The sequence below is a fragment of the Lagenorhynchus albirostris genome, chromosome 2 (assembly GCF_949774975.1).
Source record: "Lagenorhynchus albirostris chromosome 2, mLagAlb1.1, whole genome shotgun sequence".
NCBI lineage: Eukaryota > Metazoa > Chordata > Mammalia > Artiodactyla > Delphinidae > Lagenorhynchus > Lagenorhynchus albirostris.
In genome coordinates this window covers 160,481,011-160,503,615 of record NC_083096.1, presented here as the reverse complement: position 1 = coordinate 160,503,615, position 22,605 = coordinate 160,481,011, and the positions used below count along the sequence as shown (strand labels likewise).

General features: G+C 53.0%; 2 protein-coding genes across 7 annotated transcripts in view; one reads left to right on the top strand and one right to left on the bottom strand.

Annotated features, from left to right (window-relative positions):
- Window positions 1–13,043, top strand: part of NHSL3 (NHS like 3) — a 28,526-nt gene extending 15,483 nt beyond the window's left edge. For 2 of the 4 annotated variants that reach the window (XM_060140661.1, XM_060140663.1), the window contains exons 2-7: window positions 6,305–6,478; window positions 6,564–6,619; window positions 6,912–7,035; window positions 7,602–7,718; window positions 7,804–10,338; window positions 10,762–13,043. In XM_060140661.1, the coding sequence (XP_059996644.1) occupies window positions 6,305–6,478; window positions 6,564–6,619; window positions 6,912–7,035; window positions 7,602–7,718; window positions 7,804–10,338; window positions 10,762–10,784 (3,029 nt within the window). In that variant the 3' untranslated portion in view covers window positions 10,785–13,043. Of the gene's footprint in view, window positions 1–6,304; window positions 6,479–6,502; window positions 6,620–6,911; window positions 7,036–7,601; window positions 7,719–7,803; window positions 10,339–10,761 lie in introns of all 4 variants that reach the window. The other 2 variants (XM_060140662.1, XM_060140664.1) reach the window with 2 other exon arrangements.
- A 281-nt stretch (window positions 13,044–13,324) lies between these two features.
- Window positions 13,325–22,605, bottom strand: part of YARS1 (tyrosyl-tRNA synthetase 1) — a 30,679-nt gene continuing 21,398 nt past the window's right edge. For 2 of the 3 annotated variants that reach the window (XM_060140665.1, XM_060140667.1), the window contains 7 exons: window positions 22,265–22,400; window positions 21,702–21,787; window positions 18,459–18,594; window positions 17,591–17,688; window positions 16,532–16,725; window positions 15,848–15,989; window positions 13,325–14,183 (listed from right to left, as the gene is read on the bottom strand). In XM_060140665.1, coding sequence (XP_059996648.1) covers window positions 14,073–14,183; window positions 15,848–15,989; window positions 16,532–16,725; window positions 17,591–17,688; window positions 18,459–18,594; window positions 21,702–21,787; window positions 22,265–22,400 — 903 coding nt within the window. In that variant the 3' untranslated portion in view covers window positions 13,325–14,072. Of the gene's footprint in view, window positions 14,184–15,669; window positions 15,713–15,847; window positions 15,990–16,531; window positions 16,726–17,590; window positions 17,689–18,458; window positions 18,595–21,701; window positions 21,788–22,264; window positions 22,401–22,605 lie in introns of all 3 variants that reach the window. The other variant, XM_060140666.1, reaches the window with a different exon arrangement.

Here is a 22,605-nt window from a genome sequence, read left to right as displayed (position 1 = left end):
CCCGTGGAGGATGTTGCCAAGACAGTACATACGCATGCGCACAGGTGCACGTGGCCTTGGGGGGTGGGGGCAGGGGCTCCCTTTCCTATTCCTCTCTGTTTCCAGGCTCAGGGGGGCCCCAGAGCAGTGGGTACATGCATCTGCCCTCGTGTACACGCAGCCACCCAGCAGGACCCTGCATGAATCTGCGCAGTGGCGCTCGGGTGTGGGGAGGGCGTGGACTAGGGAGGCGTGGGTGTGCTTTGTGGACATGGTGGTGAGAGCACCCGCCTGTGAGGGATGGCCCCAGTGAGGCTTTTTGGAGGTGCGGTCTGCACACTTCTGCTGGTGGTCTGTATCTCAGCTCCTTCCGGAACTTGCAGGTGTGCTTCCTGGTGTGCGTGGCCTGGAGCAAGGTGTCTTCTCAGATCCAGGAAGCCTCCTCCCCGGGGCAGGTAGGGGAGGCAGAGGCTGCGTGGTGAGCCTCAGTCCCAGGCTGCACCTCTGGACTGTGCTGGGGCTGAAGGTCCTGGAACACGGACTCCAAGTGTGGCCTTAGGCAAGGTCCTTCTGCTCTCTGGGCCTTAGTTTCCTTGTGAGGTGCATGCTCTCCATCCGAGGCTCGGGTTGCTGAGCCTCTCCCCAAACAAGCTACAGGTGTGTAGACCTGCGCCTGGGGTGGCTCAGAGGGACCTCAGGCTCTGGCCAAGGCGCGGGTGGGGGTCGGGGGGATGGGTGTTGCTGGGGGAACCAGATGTTATCAAGTGTGAGAGCCTTGGATCCTGCTGGGGAATTTGCAGCTGTGACCCTGACTGCAAGCTATGGGCCTGGGACCTTGATGAGCTGATGTTTCCCCACCCCTGACTTAGCAGAGCTCAGCCCTTAGTTTCCCTGGTTGGGAGAAGCTGAGCATGCCTTTGTCCTGCATGGTTGAAGGCTCCAGTTTTGGAACCAGCCAGAGCTTGGGAAGTCACCTGGCTCTGTGAGCCTCACAGGTCAGTTACCAGGAGAGTATCTTTGAGTACCTGCTTCGAAGGACTGTTGTCAGATCTGTGAGGGTAGAGACTGCCTTCCACCAGCGCCTGGCATGGTGCCTGGCACGAATTAATCACCCTACAAGTGTCGGTCTACTACTCTTTTTTGTTTGAGTGGGACTAATAAGAGGGATGGATGGGTCTGGCCTAAGAGAGAGGGAAGAGGGGAGGATGTGGTCAAGAAACCTCAAATTTTGGGGGATGGTGGGGTCATCCAAACCTTCTTCAGAGGGAGATCAGGTTTGTAGCTGGCACAGTGGGCAGAACGTGGCTTTTGGATTCAAGTGGTCTTGAGTGTGAATGCTGTCCTGCCACTTACCAGCTTTATAATGCTTGCCCTCTCTGGTGTCCATTTCCTCATCTGTAAAACGGAGATAAAAGTGCTTACTGGGCTTCCCTGGTGGCACAGTGGTTGGGGGTCCGCCTGCCAATGCAGGGGACACGGGTTCGCGCCCCGGTCTGGGAAGATCCCACATGCCGCGGAGCGACTGAGCCCGTGAGCCATGGCCGCTGAGCCTGCGCGTCCGGAGCCTGTGCTCCGCAACGGGAGAGGCCACAACAGTGAGAGGCCCGTGTACCACAAAAAAAAAAAGAAAAAAAAAAAAGTGCTTACTTCTTGGGAATTCCCAGGCGGTCCAGTGGTTAGGACTCGGTACTGTCGCTGCGGGGGCCTGGGTTCAACCCCTGGTTGGGGAAATAAGATTCTGCAAGCCGCACAGCACAGCCAAGAAAAAAAATGTGCCTACTTCTTAAGGGTGTTGTTTAGATTTCAATGATCTGAGGATATATACTATCTAGCCCCACAGAATTTTGTTTTCTAGAGAGCAAAGGCTCAGGTATCTGCATGAGTGGTCCCTGAGAAGTGGCACAGCAAATGGGGAAGGACCAGTAGGAGGATCTTGCAGCATGGGAGCCATTGTGAATTCTTAGATCCCTAGAGACTCAGAGAGAGAGAGGTGCTGTGAGAGAGGGGTGTCCTCAGAGTCTGGGGGACAGCACTTTATAGTTCACAGACCTTCTCTTCCACAGTCTCAGCTACTCTTTTTTTTTTTTTTTTTCTTGCTGCAGCGTGAGGCATGGCATGCAGGCTCTTAGTTCCCTGACAAGGGATGGCACCCATGCCCCCTGCAGTGGAAGCACGGAGTCTTAACCATGTGACCACCAGGGAAGTCCCTCAACTACTCTTTTTGGAGTTGCCAGGGGGAATCTCTTTTAACACCGTCAATACTCAGCTGAACCTTTAGTACTGACCTCTTGGGGTTCTTTGAATAAAATCCTGACTCTGCCAAGGCCTCTGGGGCCCTACCTGACCTGGCTCCTGCCTTTTCTCACCTGCCATTCTCTCCCTTGCTCATCATATTCCAGCCACACTGGCCTCCTCTCTGTTCTGGGAAAACCACCCCACCACTCCTGCCTCAAGACACCTTTATGCTTGCTGTTGCCTCTTTCTTTTCTTTCTTTTTTTTTTTTTTTAATATTTATTTACTTATGTGACTGCGCCAGGTCTTAGTTGCAGCACACAGGATCTTGGTTGCTGCGTACGGGGTCTTCATCGCGGCATGCAGAATCTTTAGTTGTGGCATGCAAACTCTTAGTTGCAGCATGTGAGATCTAGTTCCATTACCAGGGATCAAACCCGGGCTCCCTGCATTGGGAGCGTGGAGTCTTAGCCACTGGACCACCAGGGAAGTCCCTGCTGTTGCCTTTTTCTAGAAGGTTCTATGCCCAGCACTTGCCCTGGTTGGCTTCTTCTTTAGGTCTCAGTTCCAATAGCCTTTCCTTGATGCCCCCTAAAGTCACCCACTTCCTGTCACATCTCCTCAGCCCTCACTATCTAAAATTATTTTGCTAGTTTATCTCATTCGTGTATTCATCAAATATTTATTTATTTATTTATAAAAATTTATTTATTTATTTATTTATTTATTGGCTGTGTCAGGTCTTTGTTGCTGCGTGTGGGCTTCGTCACGGTACATGGGCTTCTCATTGCGGCGGCTTCTCTTGTTGCGGAGCACGGGCTTTAGGCACGCGGGCTCAGTAGCTGTGGCTCGCGGGCTCTAGAGTGCAGGCCCAGTAGTTGTGGTGCATGGGCTTAGTTGCTCTGCGGCATGTGGAATCTTCCCGGACCGGGGCTCGAACCCATGTTCCCTGCATTGGCAGGCGGATTCTTAACCGCTGTGCCACCAGGGCAGCCCCTCATCGAATATTTATTGAACTCATAGTATGTGCCAGACACTAGAGATACACTGGTGAACAAGATAGAAGTTTTCCAATAGCTGTAGCCCCTAGTACTAGTTTAATAAATATTTGCTGATTAAATGAATGGATACAACAATCTTATAAAGAGTTCTTAGCCTTGTTTCCATGTGAGGTCATGACTTGTATGTGATGGAGCTGGATTTGAACCTGGACCTGACTTCCCTCCAAGTACCTTCCCTCCAGCCCCCCACTCTTACTGCCCTCACCTGTGACTAATTCTGTTCTCCCTGCCTGGTGATCCAAGAGAGTCGCTGAGTCACAGAGACCAGTGAGAAGAATCTTGGGCTGGAGGAGGGAGAGGTCTGTGTTGAAGGCCTGCCTCTGTTGTGTGACCTTGGCGAGTTAGTGCTTTTCTGGCTGTTGATGTTACATTACTGAAGTGGGAAGATAATCCTTTGGAACGTCTGGGGCTGGACATGCACGTGAGGGGTTGTTAGCACCAGCCACTGTGATTCCGCTCTGGGCATCTCCCCGGCTTCCCAGCACTGTGTCCTGGGCTGGCTCCTGCTCCTCCAGGGACCTCTGCCAGTGTGTCCTTGCCATCCGCCCAGGCAGTCCTGGGCTTCTGCCTGGCTGCTCCATGCTGTGAGCCCCTTCCCCAGGGAATCACCCTCAGCAGCCAGGAGGACTTGGGGGTGGGCACCATGCCAAGTCTAGTCTAGTGGCTCTTCCACCCACCATCTGGCAGCCGGCACCCTTGCCTTAGCTCTGGCTCGTGACTGTTTAGAAAAGGACTTGGAGACAGGGGTAGTGGGCTGCCCCTGGAATTGAGTATCTTTGGCCCTCCTAGTCATCCTTTGCACAAGAGCCGAGCACCCAGAGACTCCGTGCCTCAGTTTCCCTGTCGGAGTCTGGGAAGGTGCCTGCTCCTGCCCTGCACTCGAGGGGCGGGGTCGGTGGATGGGCGGGAGCAGTGGTGAAGGTGGGAGGAGGACCTGGAGAATAGCCCCTCCCCCTCCTCTGCCTGGAGCCGGAGCTCTGCGGCTGGGCGGGCAGACTCATCCCCTCAGCGCTGGGTTATGGTGAAGGCATCGCCCGGCGTTCTGGAGAGGTCAACGTAGGGGACGGTCCGAGTGGCGTCGGCAGTCATGGTGGTGTTCCTGGGCCGCCACCTCCCGGCGCTCCTCGGGCTCTTCAAGAAGAAGGGTGAGTGGGTGTGGCTGTGGGGGAGATAAGAGATCTCCGACACCCCCATTTGCCAGACCCTTACGTAGAATGGGGGATCAAAGCCGGGGAAGGCAGTGGGGTGGGGTATGCGGGCTGGTAATGAGGCCAGACTCCCCTGTCCGCCGCGGTGCCTTTGTCCAGCAGCTTTCCTACTGCCTTTGTTTGATTTCTGCTTGTGTTTCAGAGGATGGCTCTAGGTGTCTCTGACCTTGAAGCCCGCAGTCCTCGGGCAAGATTGCCTTCCTCCAGGGGTACTCACGCTTTACTGGGTACATCCCAATACCTCAGTTCCAAGAGGTAGTGCACCCCCTCCCGGGTCAACTCTGTGTGTGTGTGAGGATGGGATGTGGGGAGCAGAGTAGAAAGGAAAGTAGTACCCCTGGAAGTTGGGGAGCAGATCAGGAAAATCGTGTTTAGGGGCCTGGGGGTGAAGTTTTGAGGGGAGGGGCCTATCCCCTCCTCCTCCTAGGAACTGGGCTTTCAGGCCTGGATTAAGATGTGGGGGCCAGAGGGCCCCCAGTTTGAGTGTGATTCAGGAGTCCCCTCGGGAAACCTGGAGTTTAGTCTTGGCTCTGACTCCGATTTGCTGGGTGACCTTAGGCAAGACCTTTCCTCTTTGAGCCTCTTTGTGGACTTGTAAAATCAGGAGGTCGGGGAGAGGAGGGTCACTGAGAGACCTCCTAGCTCTGACCTTGTGGGATTCCTGAGGATTCCCTGGGCGGGAGCTTGGCTGTTGAAGAATGCGCTGAGGAAGGCGGAATGGGCAGTTCAGGTGTCTGAATTGAAGATCCTGATCTTGGGGCGTGGCCCTTTAAAGGGCTTGTTTTGTTCCTGTCCCTCCACAAGGTGCTGCCAAGGTCACATGACCCTGCCAGAGCTTTTGCTTATGTTGTGGGTTCCGTTTAAAGGGGGCCTGGGGCTGCAAAGTGCTGACACAGCCCCTATTCCCAGGATTAGATGCCCAGCTCCTCCATGGGCAGGGCCTGTAACAATATCCTTTGTAATGGACCCCAGGCTCCTCTGCACCAGGGCCCTGGGCCTCCAGGAGAGGGGGATACCTGGGACTGTTCCCCAAAGAGAGGCTGGAGCTGCCTCAGGGGGAGTGGAGTGGCTGGGGTCCCTCTTCTCCCCTCCCCAGCCTATCCTTCCACGAAGGGACAGCTGCGTGGGTGATTAGGGGACCCAAGTGGCCATATCCTTGGCTTAGCCCACACCCCAGGACTTCCTGGGAATCTGGTTATGACCTTTGCTAGTGCCCACCCCCTTCCTAGTGTCCCATGTGTCTTTTTCTTGGGGTGTACAAAGAGGTGGTTTGTCTTCCTGTAAAGTGGAGCTCAGGATCTGGAGACAAGAGAAATGTATTTGCTATGGGCTGTGTGTACACTGGAGTGTCTTGCATGGGGCCCTGAGTGACAGTTGTGTGTATATTTGGGTACTGTTTGTGTATATACAGACTGGGGACTGTGGGTGTCATGTGTATATGTGGTGGCTGGGTGTGCTCTTGGTTTTACTTGGATGCTATGTGTTTGTATACATACTGAATGAAGCCTGTGGGTGTTGTGTGCATATATGGTGAGCATATGTGCCTTGGGTATGGTGGCCTATATGGGGCCCTTTGTGTGGTGTGGGTGCTCAGATATATGTACACTTGGATTATAGCTTGTGTATGTACTTGGGGGCTGTGTATATTGAGTGTATACCCCAGGACTGTGGGTTGTGAGTACAGACTGGGGGAAGTAGGCACTGCATGTATGTGCAGGTGCCCTGTGCACTCTGGGGACTGTGGGCGCCCTTGTTGCAGTGCCTGTGCCTTCCCAGGGCCCAGATACCTTTGGGCCTCATTTTCCTTCCTCCTCCATTCCCAGCAGGCTCTGCCAAGGCTGAGAGTGACAAACGACTAAGTGTGGGGCCAGGCCAGGGGCTAGGGTCTGCAGTGGATGAGCACCAGGACAATGTCTTCTTCCCCAGTGGGCGACCGCCTCACCTGGAAGAGCTGCACACGCAGGCCCAGGAGGGGCTCCGTTCCCTCCAGCACCAAGGTAGCCTCCTCCTCTTCTCTCCAGCACTACTTTCAGCTCCCAAAGTCAGGGGCCTAGCTCAACATACCTTTCTGATGCCTTTCAGAAAAACAGAAACTGAACAAGGGTACCTGGGACCATGGAGACACACAGAGCATCCAGGTGAGCCCTGCCCGCAGCTCAGTCTTGATGTATTCCTCTCTCCCTGCTTGACCTCTGACAAGTATGTCTTTGAACCCTTCTGGATCTGTTTCCTTTCTGTATCATGAAAGGCTAGACAAGATGCCCCCGAGGGCTGGTCCAGGGTAGCTCTAGCTGATGCCTGCTCAGTGCTAGGTGATGCTGGGGCAGGTCGGTGGGGGGTGAATCTGAGTCAGAAGTTACAAAGGGGAGCCTGAGGAGGCAAAGGTAAGCCCCACTCACGCTTCTGGGCTGATCCTTCTTCCCCCAATAGTCCTCCCGGACCGGGCCAGATGACGATAGCATCTCCTTCTGCAGCCAGACCACGTCCTACACAGCTGAGAGCTCCACGGCAGAGGATGCTCTCTCCGTCCGCTCTGAGATGATCCAGCGCAAAGGTATCCACTCACCAGCCAGGATTGTTGGGCAGGAGAGGGGGTGGTGGGCACCCAGCACCTGCAGCTTTCCCTTTTCCTCCTAATCTAGTGTTTCCCAAGACTGTGATTCAGTGGATTCAGGAAACATAGTACCCTGTGTCCTCTTGGAGGTTCATAATGAGCATTAACTGAAAAGCAGGACAGTGAAGAGTTGAGAAACCTGGTTTTGAGCCTAGTGTTGCTATTTACAGCTGTGTGATCTTGGGCCAACCCTTTACCTCTCTGTTTGATGTTCTAGAAAAATGAGGATAAGAATACGTACCTTATTGGAATGAATGCCAAGTGTTTAGCATGCTAACACATTTAATAAGTGTTCGCTAAATGGAAATCATCATTATTGACCTAGTAAAGCCTTCCAGAAGGCTTGCAGAAAAGTGTCTAGCTTTGTTTAACCCAGCTATGCCCATGCCTACTTGACTGTGGAAGTCTTTTCTCAGAGTTCTTATTAATATTCTATAAAAGTTGTGCTCTGCAGAATGTGCCCCAGACCTGCTCTAACAGTTTCTCTCCCTGGACTCTGCCCGCAGGCTCCACCTTCCGACCGCATGACTCATTTCCCAAATCATCTGGAAAGTCAGGGCGTCGGCGGCGGGAGCGGCGGAGCACGGTGCTGGGACTGCCACAGCACGTGCAGAAGGAACTCGGTGAGCGCCTGATGAGGAGGCTGTGGGCGGGCAGCCCTGGCCGCCCCCTCTGCTGACCATCCCACGCCCTCCTTGTCCATTCCAGGCCTGCGGAATGAACGTGAGGCACCAGGTACTCCTCGGCCTCCCGGTCCACGGGACGTTGTACGCATCCCCACGGTGGATGGCCATCCGGCAGGCCCGGCCTCAGGGCCAGGGGCCAGGGTGTCCCTGCAGGCGCTGGAGGCAGAGGCTGAAGCCGGTGCCCAGGCAGAGGCCATGCTGCAGCGCCACATCGACCGCATCTACCGGGATGACACGCTCGTTGGCCGGTCCACGGGGGCCCGGCCCTTGCCACTGACCCGGCCCATGTCCCTAGCAGTGCCCGGACTGACCGGAGGGGCAGGGCCTCCAGAACCCCTGAGCCCGGCCATGTCCATCTCGCCCCAGGCCACCTACTTGTCGAAGCTGATCCCGCACGCCGTGCTGCCGCCCACAGTGGACGTGGTGGCCTTGGGCCGCTGCAGCCTGCGCACGCTGAGCCGCTGCAGCCTGCTCTCATCCAGCCCGGCCTCCATCCGCTCGCTGGGCCACTTTTCCTCGGTCTCCAGCCCGCGGCCCCGCAGCCGCCACCCTTCCTCCTCCAGTGACACCTGGAGCCACTCTCAGTCCTCTGAGACCATTGTGTCTGACGGCTCTACCCTCTCCTCTAAGGGTGGCTCAGAGGGCCGGCCAGAGAGCTCTGTGGCCAACAGTAACGTGGCGCCCCCTCCCCTGGGGGGCAGCGGGAGGGGCTCTCCCAGCGGGGGCAGCACTGCCGAGGCCTCGGACACTGTTAGCATTCGGAGCGGTGGCCAGTTGTCCAGCCGGAGTGTGTCCCTACGGAAGCTGAAGCGGCCCCCGCCACCTCCCCGCCGGACCCATTCGCTCCATCAGCGCAGCTCAGCAGCACATGATGGGCCCCTGGGGCTGCCTCCCAAGCCCGAGCGGAAGCAGCAGCAACAGCTGCCCCGGCCGCCCACCACTGGCGGCGGGTCAGAAGGGATGGGGGCAGCACCCTGTCCATCCAGCTCAGCAGGCAGCTGGGTGCCTGGCTTGTCTCCAGGTGGCTCCCGGCGTCCCCCACGCTCCCCAGAACGGACACTCTCACCCTCCAGTGGATACTCGAGCCAAAGTGGTACCCCTACCCTCCCTCCCAAGGGTCTAACAGGGGCCCCTGCTTCCCCAGGCAAGGCCCAACCCCCTAAACCAGAGCGTGTCACTTCACTTCGATCTCCCGGGGCCTCAGTCTCCTCCTCCCTCACGTCTCTATGTTCCTCCTCCTCTGATCCGGCGCCCTCAGACCGCTCTGGTCCGCACGTGTCGACCGCCCTGGGTGACAGGTTTGTCATACCTCCTCACCCCAAGGTGCCTGCCCCCTTCTCCCCACCTCCCTCTAAGCCCAAGAGCCCAAACCAAGCTGCCCCTGCTCCAGCTGCCCCTGCTGTGGTCCCTGGGCCCATCTCTACCACTGCTGCCAGCCCTGAGACCCCACCTACTCCCCAGACATCCCTGACCCCGCCTCAGGCAGCTCCCGGTGCCTCCAAAGACCAGTCACCCCCACCATCCCCACCCCCATCTTATCACCCGCCCCCGCCACCCACTAAGAAGCCAGAGGTGGTTGAGGAGGCCCTGTCTGCCCCAGAGACTGCTGAGGAGGCCCTCCAAGATCCCACCTGGCCCCCACCCCCGCCTCCTGCACCGGAGGAGCAGGACCTGTCCATGGCTGACTTCCCTCCACCCGAGGAGGCCTTTTTCTCTGTGGCCGGCCCTGAGCCTGCAGACCCTTCACAGCCCCCGGAGCCCTCCTTAGCTACTGTCTCTTTCCAGAGCCAGCCCTGTGGTACCCCAGATCTTCCTCCAGCTCTGCCAGCCCCATCTGTTGCTGGTTCTGTCCCAGGGCTTCAGGCCAAGGTCCCTCGGAGGGAACCAGGGGGCTGCAGCAAGGGTGGCGGCCTTCCCAGGGAGGATGCTGGTGCACCCCTGGTCACACCCTCACTCCTGCAGATGGTTCGGCTGCGCTCTGTAGGCACTGCCACAGTGGCTCCGACTCCAGCGTCAGGGCCATCGGCCCCCCAGAAGCCACTGCGAAGGGCCCTGTCAGGGCGGGCCAGCCCAGCGCCTGCCTCTTCAGGGCTCCACGCTGCTGTTCGGCTCAAGGCCTCCAATCTGGCTGCCAGCGTGGGCCCTGTGAGTGACCAGCCCAATGGACCACCTGAGGCAGAGCCGCGGTCCCCTGCCTCTACGGCCAGCTTCATCTTCTCCAAGGGCACCAAGAAGCTGCAGCTGGAGCGGCCCGTGTCCCCTGAGACCCAGGCTGACCTCCAGCGGAACCTGATAGCTGAACTTCGGAGCGTCTCAGAGCAACGGCCACCCCAGGCCCCAAAGAAGCCACCTAAGGCCCCCCCGCCTGTGGCCCGCAAGCCTTCTGGGGGAGTCGCCCCCCCCACCTCCCCCAGCTTTCCTCCGGCTGAGCCCCTTCCTGCTCCTCCCACCAACGGGCTCCCCCATGCCGAGGACAGGACTAAGGAGGAGCTGGCAGAGAATGGAGGTGTGCTGCAGCGGGTGGGTCCAGAGGAGAAGCTGGGCCTGCCTGGCACAGGTACGGTGGGCAGGGAGGGGTGGGGTGTGGGTCCCATCACTGGTAATGGGAAACAGGTATCAGAAGTCCTGCCATTAGGGATTTGCTCTTGGATTCTGGTCTCGGGGTGCCTGGGAAGGGTGACCTGTCACCTCTGATGAGCTGCACTGAAGGAGCATGGATGGTGGGGCTTTGGAGTCAGACCTACTGAAATTTGAATTCCAACTTTGCCATTTTATCTACCCATCCTAGCCTCGGGTTCCTCACTGTAAAGTGTGAGGCAACGATACATTATAGTGGCAGAGGGAACGTTTGTAAAATGTCCAGCCCAGTGCTGCTGTCGTGGTCAGTAAAGTGAGGGGGTGAGGATGTGCCCTGGGCTCTTAGTGGTCAGAACCAAGCTAGGGGGTCCCTTGCTGAGTATCCCTTCTTTTCTCTCCACAGACCCACAGAAAGAGCTGGTCTGACCATCAGGCACCTTGCTGGCACTGCTGACCCATCCCAGGAATACAATCTCAGGGACCTGAGCGGCTCCAAGGATGAGAGGATACGGCAGACACTTAACCTAATAGGGAGGACGCCTGCAGCCTTAACCTCCACGGCCTTCAATATTTACACAAGCCTGGTGTGGCTCCTGTCCTCCAAGTCATCCGGCTCTCATGCCTTTTCCTGAATGGATTCACCTCTGGCAGCTGCCGCTTCAGTCGTGGCCTTAGCCTCATCTTGAAGGAGGTAGCTGGTGGGAGTGGGTGTCTGTGCCCCCTGCTGGCCTCAAGGCCACAGAATTGGGAACAGAACACCTCACTTGAGGTTTTTTTTTTTCCTTTTTTTTTAAATGTCCAAATCATGCACATGCTGTAGTCCAGAATCAAAGCACTTTTGAAAAGTGGCTGCATGTCCATCCTCCAGGGCCCACGAAGCCACATTCCAGGGGCCTGTTTACATGGCAGCAGCATCAGTCCCCAGTAGCCAGCCCATGGCTGGGACTAATCTGTCCCCCTCCTCCGATCCAGTTTGCAACTTTTCTTAGTTCTTGGAGGTAGGCAAGTCGTTGTATTCCCACAGGCTTCTCCAGGCTGGAGGCAGGAGTGGGGCTGTGGAATTCCAAAGCACAAAAGGTGCAGTGGGGGTTAGCCCTCCTGTGCCTCAACTTACCACCAACCAGCCTCCTGCCTTCTGGTTCTGCCAGGTGCTCCATGCAGGGGACAGGAACTGGGAGACTGCCAGGGCCCAAATGGGTGGGGGAGAAAGAACCAGAGGGGAGGTCCACAGGCTCTCTCTGTCCTGAGAGAGTGGGAGAACAGAGTAGAGAGTCACGTCATGGGGCACTTGGCCCTGTTTTACTTGATCAGGTTGGGGTGGGTGGGCACGACTCTTCAGAGGCCGGAGCCGCAGGCCATGGCAAAGCTGGGTTCCTGTCAGCTCGACAGGAAGTACTGAGGACATGGATGGAGGGGTGGGTCTGGCAGGGAAGAGCCTATTTGGGCAGTGGGCCCAGACCCGGCCCTATGGATTATATCCTCTGACCTTTACTCTGCTCTGAGCATGTCCTTTCTGCAGCTGCCTTTCAGCACAGGTGGTTCCACTGGGGAGAGCTGACGCTGAGTGACAGGATGGGAAGCCAAAGGTGCATTCTATGACAGACTCTTCCCTAGTCAATGAGGGGGAACTCAGCGCTCCTAGGGGCGGGCTGGGTGGTTCCCCCCTAGACATCAGCCTCTGCTACTGATCTCTCCTCCAGGAATTTTGCTGATCTTCCCACTTTCAACCTGTGCCACCTATCTCGGTAAGCTGGTTTCCTCACTGGCCCCGGTGGCTCCACGGGGGTGGCCCTAGTGCCTCCTTCCACTGCAGCATGGCTGTCACCAGGTCACCCCTTCTGTCTTGATCCTCTTTCCTCAACGGTGACTCAGGCCTGAGCCGGGCAAGGGACCTTGCTTTTAGCTGCTTCTCCTCCACCCAGGAGAGAGGTTGACCCCCTCCCAGAAAAAGAGCTGGGAACACAGGGGATGTGGTCTGAGATCCCAGGTTCCTATGGCCCTCTCTCACTATTCTCTTCTCTCTGTAGCTATAAACCAATGTTCTTCCCTGCCCTTTGGGTAATGGAGAGCTGTTGCTGGGTATGTGTTGTGCCTGCCCAGTGAGTTGGGGAAAGAGGACAGTCAGTAAGCCCTCCTCTGCTCAGAGCTCCTGATTCAACCCCCCGGGAACCGGGAACCAGGAACCAGGACCAGGCCAAAGCTTCCATGACACCAGGCCCTGGCAGCAGCCTCGGAGCTGCTGGAGGTAGGAGGGAGCCCACCTTCTGTGTTTCTTTCCCTCCCCTTCCTATGTTACTGGAGCCCCTTGTCTTCAGTTAAGACTCCTCTGAGCTTGTTTTCCCACTGGGTGGAACAGAGTAGAAAGGAGAAGGGAGGACCTCCAAGAGGCAAATCCTTTTGTCCTCTTGGGTAAATGAGCTTGCCCTAGTGCACATGGAGACCAAAAGCCTCTGATTTTTAATTTCCATAAAAATGTTAGAGAAGTGTGAGTGTGTGTGTGTATACACATATATATATATGTGTATACACACACACACACATATATATTTCTTTAAGTTTCTGAGTCTTTGATATGTCTATACAAACAATCTATTCCCTCTGCTCTGAAGCTGGAGTGATACACATGGAAAAAGCTCTGTGTGGGTTTCATTCGAAGATGTTAATTAATTAAATGATTAAAATTTGGCTGTGGCTGCTGCTTCTTAATGGGGTGGGTCAAGGTCGTGGTCTGGGCCCACATTTAGAAGGGACAATGTTCTGGACCCTAAAGTGAGCCTCTTCTTTTTAACACTGCTAAAGGGGAAGTCAAGGTGTCTGCCATCCAGCCTAGTCCACCCCCGCTCCCATTACAGGGTCAAAAGTCCAAGATACAAACAGCCCGAGGCTGGGTGAGGGGCCCAGAAGCTGCTACACACTGTGTTCTCCTTTCCTGAGATGGTGCAGCTCACAGACAGCTCCTGTCCAGACACCCTTGTTCAGACATTTTATTTGAATTTATGACAATGATGCTTAGTGGTCCTGATTGAGATGCCTTATGGAGAAGCACCGCACCCTCCCTGAAGAACGAACCAGGCTGTGCCGTCCAATAACACGCAGCTGGTTTAGGGAGTGTCCCCCCAGCAGGATCAAAGGGCAATCCAGGAGTCCTGGGGCAGGCTCTGCCCCCAGCGACAAGCCTCAGGGTTGGCAAGCATTCGGGAAAGGTGCCAACCACTTGGTAGACCACTAGGTTCTCTGTTTTCCCTTCCCTTCCCTTTTCAAATCCCACAGTTTCCTGTTGGGGAGAGGCTGTAATTAGCCCAGTTCAGGCACCAGATCCCAGCCAGAGGCATAGCTGCTGGGATAACGCTAAGAAAACTGGAAACCAGTATTTTTCCAGTTACAAGGATTATGGCATAAACTTTTTCTGAGTTAACATCATATTGAAACCAGATTTGTCAGGTCAGCTGCCAAGGGAAGAAGGTAGGGCTGCACTCCCTGCATTGCCCTGTGCTCATCACTACCCGGGAGGTCAGCCTTTCCCTGCAGCCAGACAGGACGATCCTGGATCCTGGGGAGGCTGAGCTGCACCTCACCGAGTCTTGCACCTCACGGAGTCCCAAACTTCCTGCTTCAGTGTCCTGGGAGATGGGTAAGCAGATGATGGATGGAGCAAATTAAGGAGACAGCAGATGACTCAGGATGATGAGAGAAGGGAGGAAGACGCCAGGTTGGCTAGCTGATGTTCCCCCCTTTCAGTGATTTACAGGAGATGTACCCTAGCTTGGTCATGAAGTTGGTTTGCTTCCACTGTGCGATGCACTCCTCAGAAATTTTGAAGTCAGCCTGGACAAGAAAAACAACAACAAAAGTGATTATAGTGATGGTGGCAAGACTACAAGAAAACAAAGACTCTTATACTACTAGTAGTGTAAATTGACTCAACTTCTCTAAGAGGGCAGTTTGCGAAAAGCTTTCATTTCAAGGTATTTCTATCTTTTGCCTAAGGTAAGTCCATTTTAGGGATTTAGTTGTAGAAAATAATCATGAATAAATACAAAGAACTAGGTACCAGGACATCCATCGTAGCATTCTAAGAGTGAAAAACTGAGAACCACCTCAATGTCTAATAAGGTTTGGGGTAAATTATGATCATTATGATATAATACTGTATATATGTATGTATACGTGTGTGTGTGTGTGTGTATGGTTCTCCCCCGCCCCTCAGTATTTAAGAAGATGGGGAAATCTTTGAGGCCTAAAGTTAAATTAAAAAAAAAAAAGAAGAGGGACTTCCCTGGTGGTCCAGTGGTAAAGAATCTGCATTCCAATGCAGGGGATGTGGGTTCAATCTCTGGTCAGGGAACTAAGATCCCACATGCTGCGGGGCAACTAAGCCTGCGCGCCACAACTACTGAGCTCACGTGCCTCAACTAGAGCCCGCGTACCGCAAACCATAGAGCCCACGTGCTCTGGAGCCCGTGCCACAACTAGAGAAGAGAAAACCCACAGGCCACAACTAGAGAGAAGCCCGCACTGCAGCAAAGAGCAACAAGCAGATCCCACATGCCGCAAGGAAGACCCGACACAGCCAAATAAATAAATATTTTTTTAAAAAAGAAAAATAAACATGGTATGACTCAAACTATAAATATATTATCACTATGCATAGAGAAATTCCAGAAGGAAATAATCACTAATGACATTTTTCAGCATCTCTAGGTAGCAAGGACTATGGATGTTTTATTTTCTTCATTTTCCCCTACATTTTAGCCACTTCTACAATGAAAATTTATTTTATAGCTAGAAAAAAACAGTGGATTCAAAACTGGCCTGGAAAACTAGGAAAGGAGGGAGGAGACAAAGCCATTTGCCACTTGCAGGAGGATGGAGAGGTAGAAACCACTCTAAACACCCTCCAGAAATACTGTCTAGTTGAGGAAACAAGGACCTAACTAGGAAAAGTCACACGTGTAGTGTTAGTTCCACGAGGGGAGTGAATCTCTGCTGCTTTACTCAATGATGTAGCCCAAGCACCTAGAACAGTGCCGGACACACATATTAGGGTGCTGAATGAATGAATGAATTCGGGGCAGGCCATGTGAGTCAATGCCCCTGAAGCAAAGAGAATGAGTGCTCTCAGATCAAGGTGGGCAGGAGGGACCCCGGGAGGGCTCTGATCCTGGCTCCATCATTTCTGGTGACCCTGTGTGGCCTTGGCAGGTATCCTGCCAGATAAATTGGGGATCATCTATCACAGACGGAAGGTCAAATGAGGAAATGTCTCAAGTCCCTGACACAGTGCCTCAAACAGTCTGTCAGTGCTCAGTACCTGCGAGGGCCCACAGGCTCCTCAGGCACCTCATTTGACAGGTCTGGAATGAAGAAGGAAGAGGGGCTTAGACGCAGGAAGGCCCAGCTGGGAAAAGGGCAGGTGTGAATTCAGTAACAGAGCAATCTGGAGACAGTCCAGGCAGCCCTGGTATGAGGGAAAAAGTGCAGATTGTTACCTGCAATTTCTCAAAGACTTTCTTCTTGGGCTTAAGCTCTTCATCTGGTTGGCCTTTCTCATAGCCCTTCACAAACACTCGCTCACCAGGAGCAGAGCCGGCAGGAGGGTCCAGAGGCTCAACCTTGCGGCTTGCCCCTTCTCTGGGAAGACACACAGGACAAGATAAGAGTGAGGCTATGGACTGTCTCCAGCTGCCATGGAGGCCAAAGCACTGGGGCCTTTTCCTAGGGGCCTAATGGGATTTAGGGAACCCTCAATGCCAGGGCCCTAGGAGTACTTCACTGCTGTACTACGTCTCTGGATATCAGCTGCATTGGGTTAACCAGGGCTGAACTGAAATTCTATGTCAGGAGAGACTCCAAAATCTGGGCTTTTAGGGGAGCAAGTATATGACATAACAGCCAGCGAACTGGGTCTGAATCCTGGTTTCACCTCTTACTAGTAGAGAGACCTGAGCATGCACACAGCTTAGAATCTTCAATTCCTGTTTTAATAAAGTTAACTTTAGGTAAAGTGCTTCATCCCCGGCTCTTGTACAGTAAATAATCCCTCCATGCATCATCTTTTGGGTAGTGTTCTCAGGGCCTCCACCTGGCATGTGGAAGAGCAGCATGTGGGCTAATCCCCCCTCTTCCGGGCCTCCCCAGGCCCTGTGCTCCCCACCCCCCAAGTCCACACTCACATAGAAGCACACAGAAGCATGCCTTTGGACTCGATTCCTCTCATCTTCTGGGGTTTCAGATTGCACAGCACCACCACCAGCCTGTCCTGCAGTTCCTCCCTGGGCGCAAACTGCACCAGGCCACTCACCACAGTCCGTGGTTCAGCTTCCCCCACATCAATCTTCTCCACATACAGGCTGTCTGCATCCGGGTGCTGCCAGCAAGAAATGTCAGGCTCAGAGAACATCATAATGGAATAGATCATGGGGCCTGGTGAACCCTCTGACTCCAGAAACGGGCATCCACTCCTTACTGAGGCCCTGGAGGAACCCTCTTAGCGCTAACTCTTCAGGTCCCAGGCAGCAGACATGAGAAGGGGCCCCAAAGAGGCAGATTTGAGTAACATGAGCCTAATTACTTGTGTTAGAAGTGGAAGGAACCTCTAACAGAGATTAAAATGGCCTGAACTGCCTGGGTGGCCACCATTATGGCCATGTGTGCACCAGATCAATCCCAGTCCTGGGGGGACTGGAAGACAAGAGGCAGCTGCTGGCTTCACCATCCGAAACAAGAGCATCAGCAGCTATTTCAAGGTAGTTTTGGTGGTTAGTCTAATATGGTGAAAAGCAAATCAATACTGGGAGAAAAAAATACCCAGACCACTGGTCCCAGGCCACTGGTTGCATAGCCATCTGCCTCTGGAAAAAGGAAGTCCTCCCTTCACCATTTCCTGGGGTGGGGAGAGGGAAGGACAAAGCAGCTGATCCAAGATAAGGCCTGTGGCTAGTCCAGACAAGCTGGGAGAGGCCAGGTGAGTCAATCAGACTGGATTTGGTAGATAAACAAGCTCCTTCTGACTAACATCCCTCCGTATTCTGAGTTCCTGGCTGTGTTTGTTTGAATAAGGTCCAGAGATAGCAAAGGGAAAAAGCCTGATGCCTGGAATTAGATGCCTGGGTTCTGACTCGCAATATGACCTCAGGGATGTTACTTCCCATCCCAGGCCAGGTTTCCTCCAGATGGAAGCAGACAAACCTGACCCCTGTCTGCCTCTCCGGGACGTGGTGGAAAATGAGTACCTTGTCCACACTTATGACTCTCCCCACACGGATATCCAGGCGGGATGGGATGACCTCCTCTGGTTCTGAATTCTTGGCTGGGCCTTTGGCAACTGGCTCTGGAGATGAGAAGAACCCAAGGCTCAGAACTCTCCTCCTTCCCATGACAGGTCAGCTGCTGATCCCCCCAAATGACACTAGCAGGACTTAGTGCAGAATCCCCAGAATCTACCCACTAAATTATACCTTCTTTAAAACAGAGCCAGCAGCCTTTGAGAAGTGACATGCCAGATTTCATCTCTCTCTCCTTCAGGTATTGGGCTGGAGGGGAGGGGAGGGGCCAAGTGTAGCTTTGCCACCATTCGGGCATTCCACATATATTCAGCCATTCCTCCTTTTCTGGCAGGGCCACACAAGACTCTCAATGTTATCTCAGCATCGTTGATGCATGGCTGGCCAACTAAGAACCAGTCAGGAGCACGTGGAAGGGAACTGGAAAAATCTAGAGACGAGCTTCCCTGAGATGCTGCGCAGACCCTGCCCAAGCAGCTGTTACCCTCATGGTCTAACCCAATTGGTCTCCTTAACTGAAGAGGCGGATTTTGTGAAAGGATCAAAGTACATGTCTCAAACCAGCACTCACAGCAGTGTTGGTACAGCAGGATGTAATCACTTCATAGTATCCACCAAACCAAATTCAAGATGACTGGAGTTCCATTCCACCAGTCAACGGGGCATGACATTCCTGCACTTCAGACCATGCCCCCACCACCGGCTTCTTGGTCCTGAATTGAAGACAGACCCTTTTCTGAGGCCCACTGACAGGCTCTCTACCTGATGATGTCACACCCAACCCCCCCAAGCCCGACCCCTCCTCAGCTGGCCTTACTCTGCTTCGAGGGATCTGGGTACGCAGCGCTGGACAGCTTCTTTAGTGCAGGGGTATTAAACTTTTCCCGGATGGGATCCAGCAACTTGTTGAGGGCGACTTCAACAGAATTCTTTAGGTCTCCAGGGTGCACAACCTGCAAGTGTTCAGGGCCAGGTGAGAAGGGGCACTGGAACAGGTGAACTGGGCACAGGACACCTGAATCTACTAAGAATAATGTGCATATAGGATGCAGGGTGTTTTCTGAGCAGAGTCTTATTTGAACCTCAGAACAAGCTTGTGAAGCTGGTAGAGCAGAGAAGGGGAAATAGGTTCAAAAGGTTATCTAATATGTCCAAGACCCAGGTCTTTTGACACTGAATTCCACACTAACTTGGGGGGTTTTTAGAGGCTGAATGTTTTTAATTGACTTCTTCTAGTCCCTCCATTTATGCTCAGAGTAGTGGCGTAAAGCACATGTTATTTACAGGTAGGGAAACATTCACATAGGGAAGCTAGGAGCTAGAGACAGCCTGAGAGGGGAGCTGAGTGAGCAAGAAGGAACAACAGGGCTTTGGAGTTAGAGCCTGGGGTGAGTCCCAGCTAGCTGGCTGACCCCCAACCAGGCACTTAACCCCTCTGAGCTTTGGATTCCTCACTTAAAAAATGAAAATAACAATACCTTTACCTGCTAGAGTCAGAATAAGGATTAAATCACTTAACATGGGTAAAAATGGTGAGTAGTGCTAGTACATGGTAGGAGCTCAGTAATTCCATTTTTTCTTCTCATGTCCTGTGACTACCACTTTTACATCCAAATCTGGCCCCAAAGGATCTTCTAAGATATTCTGAGGGGACGTCCCCTAGGTATGAATACATGTAATAAAACAATGCCTATGTTTTTGTTTCTGAGGTTATTCCTTCGTCTCCTCAGGAATGTTTCATTTTTTTTAAAAAATAAATTTATTTATTTTAGGCTGCATTGGGTCTTCGTTGCTGCACATGGGCTTTCTCTAGTTGCGGCGAGCGGGGGCTACTCTTCGTTGCAATAGGCATGCTTCTCATTGCGGTGGCTTCTCTTGTTGTGGAGTGTGGGCTCTAGGTGTGAGGGCTTCAATAGTTGTGGCACGTGGGGTCAGTAGTTGTGGCGCACGGGCTTAGTTGCTCCGCGGCGTGTGGGATCTTCCCGGACCAGGGCTTGAACCCGTGTCCCCTGCACTGGCAGGAGGATTCTTAACCACTGTGCCATCCAGAAAAGTCCTGAATGTTTCTTTTTTTTTTTTTGCGGTACACGGGCCTCTCACTGTTGTGGCGTCTCCCGTTGTGGAGCACAGGCTCCAGATGCGCAGGCTCAGCGTCCATGGCTCATGGGCCCAGCTGCTCCATGGCATGTGGGATCTTCCCAGACCGGGGCATGAACCCGTGTCCCCTGTATCGGCAGGCGGACTCCCAACCACTGCGCCACCAGGGAAGCCCCCGAATGTTTCATTTTTAATAGAAAAGCTTTAGACCTGCACTGTCCAATATGGTAGCCACAAGCCTCATGTGCATATTTAAATGTAAGTTAAAATTCAGTTCCTCAGTTTACTGGTCACATTGTGAGGTTCAACAGACACATGTGGCCAGTGGCGACTGTGTTAGTACAGACAGAACGTGTCCACCATCACAGAAAGTGCTGCTGGTTACGCTGTCAGACTCTTTCTTCAGAAGCGTTTCTTCTATTCCGTCTCATCTGTCCCACAAAGGACTGTTCACAGGGTTGAGGCATGGGGTGTGGGTTCTGTGGCTGCCTCAGATGGCAGACAGAAGGGTTTCAGAGCAATTAGCTGCCAAATGTCCAAAAAATGGGCCTTAAGGGCCCTCAGACCTCAGAGGTCATTGAGTCTCTTCTTCCACTTGATGCTCAAACCCTCATACAACCTTGCCTCCAGTGGTCCTCTGGCCTCTGCCTGAATACCTCAGTGATGGGGAATGCAAGGTCAGGCCAGGCAGCCCTACCCATCACCACATCATTGAGGCCACTAGAAAGTTCTTCAAGCCTAAACAAGCCTCCCTGTGGTCCCCACCCGCAGCCCTAGTTCAACCGTCTGGTGCCACTAGAAGGAACCTCACCCCTCTCCCAGGAAAGCCCTTCCTGTGTTCAAGGATGGGTGAACACATACTTGCTTCCCAGCTCAACACGCCCAGTTCTTTCAGCTGTGCTTTGACACAGTTTGCAGTCTGTTCCCTATCATGGCATCCTTCCTCTCCCCACCAACACACCCCAGATTGTCAAATAAACCTCACACAATTGAAGTCCAGGGCTGAATGCACAACCCCAAAGGTACTCAGAACAATGTAGAACTGAACGGACGATCAACTCCCTGGTTCCAGACTCTACATTTCTGATGGCTGAGGCCAAGACCTCATGAACATTTCTGACAGCCCCGTCACACTGCTGATTCAGCCCAAATTCAGTCAGTCAAGACCCCTCCTTTCATTCCCCATACACAGTTATCACTCCTTCCCTTCATGATCTGGCCCTGCCTCCCTCTCCCGCAGTGCCCCCCCATCACCTTGTAGACTCTAGTCAGACGAAGGCACTTGTGCTTCCTTAGACACCATGCTGTTTTCATCTTACCACATCTGTGCACAATGCACTCCCTCACAGGCTTCCTCATGAACTCCTAATCCTCAAGTGAAACCGTGTTTGGATGTTGTCCCCTCCATAAAGCTTTCCCAGACAGCCAGGTAATCACTTCCTCCTGTTCTATTTCTGGACCATGTATACTTGGTACAGTAACCAGTAAATGATTATTTATTTACATGTCTGCCTCTCCTAGGGACTATGAGCTTCACGAGGATTTAATCCTCTTCGTAATGCCAGCCCCTAGCATGGTGCCAAACACATGCGAACCTCGTGAGTCTTTTGTTAAATTGTTTGTCGAAATGAATAGTATTCTCTATTCTGTTCTTTTATAGTTGTGTCTCTTTTCTGAACCTTGATTTTGTACCTGTCCCTGAAATGCTTCATCTTGTTGAGTCTGTCGGCCCTTCATTCCAGGTTAAGTCCTTTGGAGTGTGATTAGGACACCAATATATTAGTTTTGTGCCATTTGCTAATCTAATCCATGAACCACGTGAATCTAAGCCATTAATACAAAATATATGGACCCAACAGCATGATGACAGAGCCCTGTGGCACGTAACAAGAAACCTGGCGAGGCCACGTGGAGAGATTTGTCAGAATGAGTTCAGTGGAGATTACGCCTCCTCTGGTATTACCTCATCAGCAAAGTCCTTTTCCAGGTCCAAGTAAGCTGTGTAGGTTTTGTTTCCACCCCATTTTTCATCTCGAAGGATCACGAACTCTGTAAGAAAAAGGATCCATGCCAACAAACTCACTGATAATGGCAAGTCAGCATTCCTGGCCCAAATGTATGGGTATCTGTAGTTTCTGCCATATATCTTGAACTTCATCATATGGCATTTTATTGTTTTTAAATTGGATGTGTGGCGATGTCGTATACCCAGCTAGCGTCCAAGCTCGGGGGAACGATCGTGTCTTACATCTCTTTTGTATTCCTCTAGTCCACTTGCCTGACCCCTTCATTTCTACCACCCCTGCTCACCCTGACACCCCACTTAGAACCTACCCTGTTAACAAACACACAGATAACTCAACGATATCCCCACTTCAATCACACATTAATATATGAGAAATCAGAGCAGAGATTCGGGGAAGCCAGCCCCTGGAGGAAGACTCTGTGACAAACCGCAAGTATGATCACAGCACTGGTTTTGCTTTTTCAGCCTGGCCTCCGAGAAGAAAACAGGCAGTATCTTACCAGACTTGAGGGGAAAGAGGACGTGCTTGATGAAGGACAGAACGCCGTTGTTCTCCACATTCCCTGGCTCACAGAAGGCCTTCTTCAGTTTTTTCTTCACATCCTCTTTCCGATCCAGGAGATCTATCTTGGACTCCTAGAAGCCAGGGAGGAAAAGAGGACCTCTTGTGGTTGAAAATGAGAATATGCTCAACTAATCTGTATTTTAATTTTTTTGGACAAAGATTTAAACATTAAATGACTTTAACAAAAGCAGAATTAATCGGAGTGAAGGACCACTCACAATACTAAATAAAAATATTTTAATTTTTCTCTCTTCTTCCCAGGCCTTATTTGCAGCA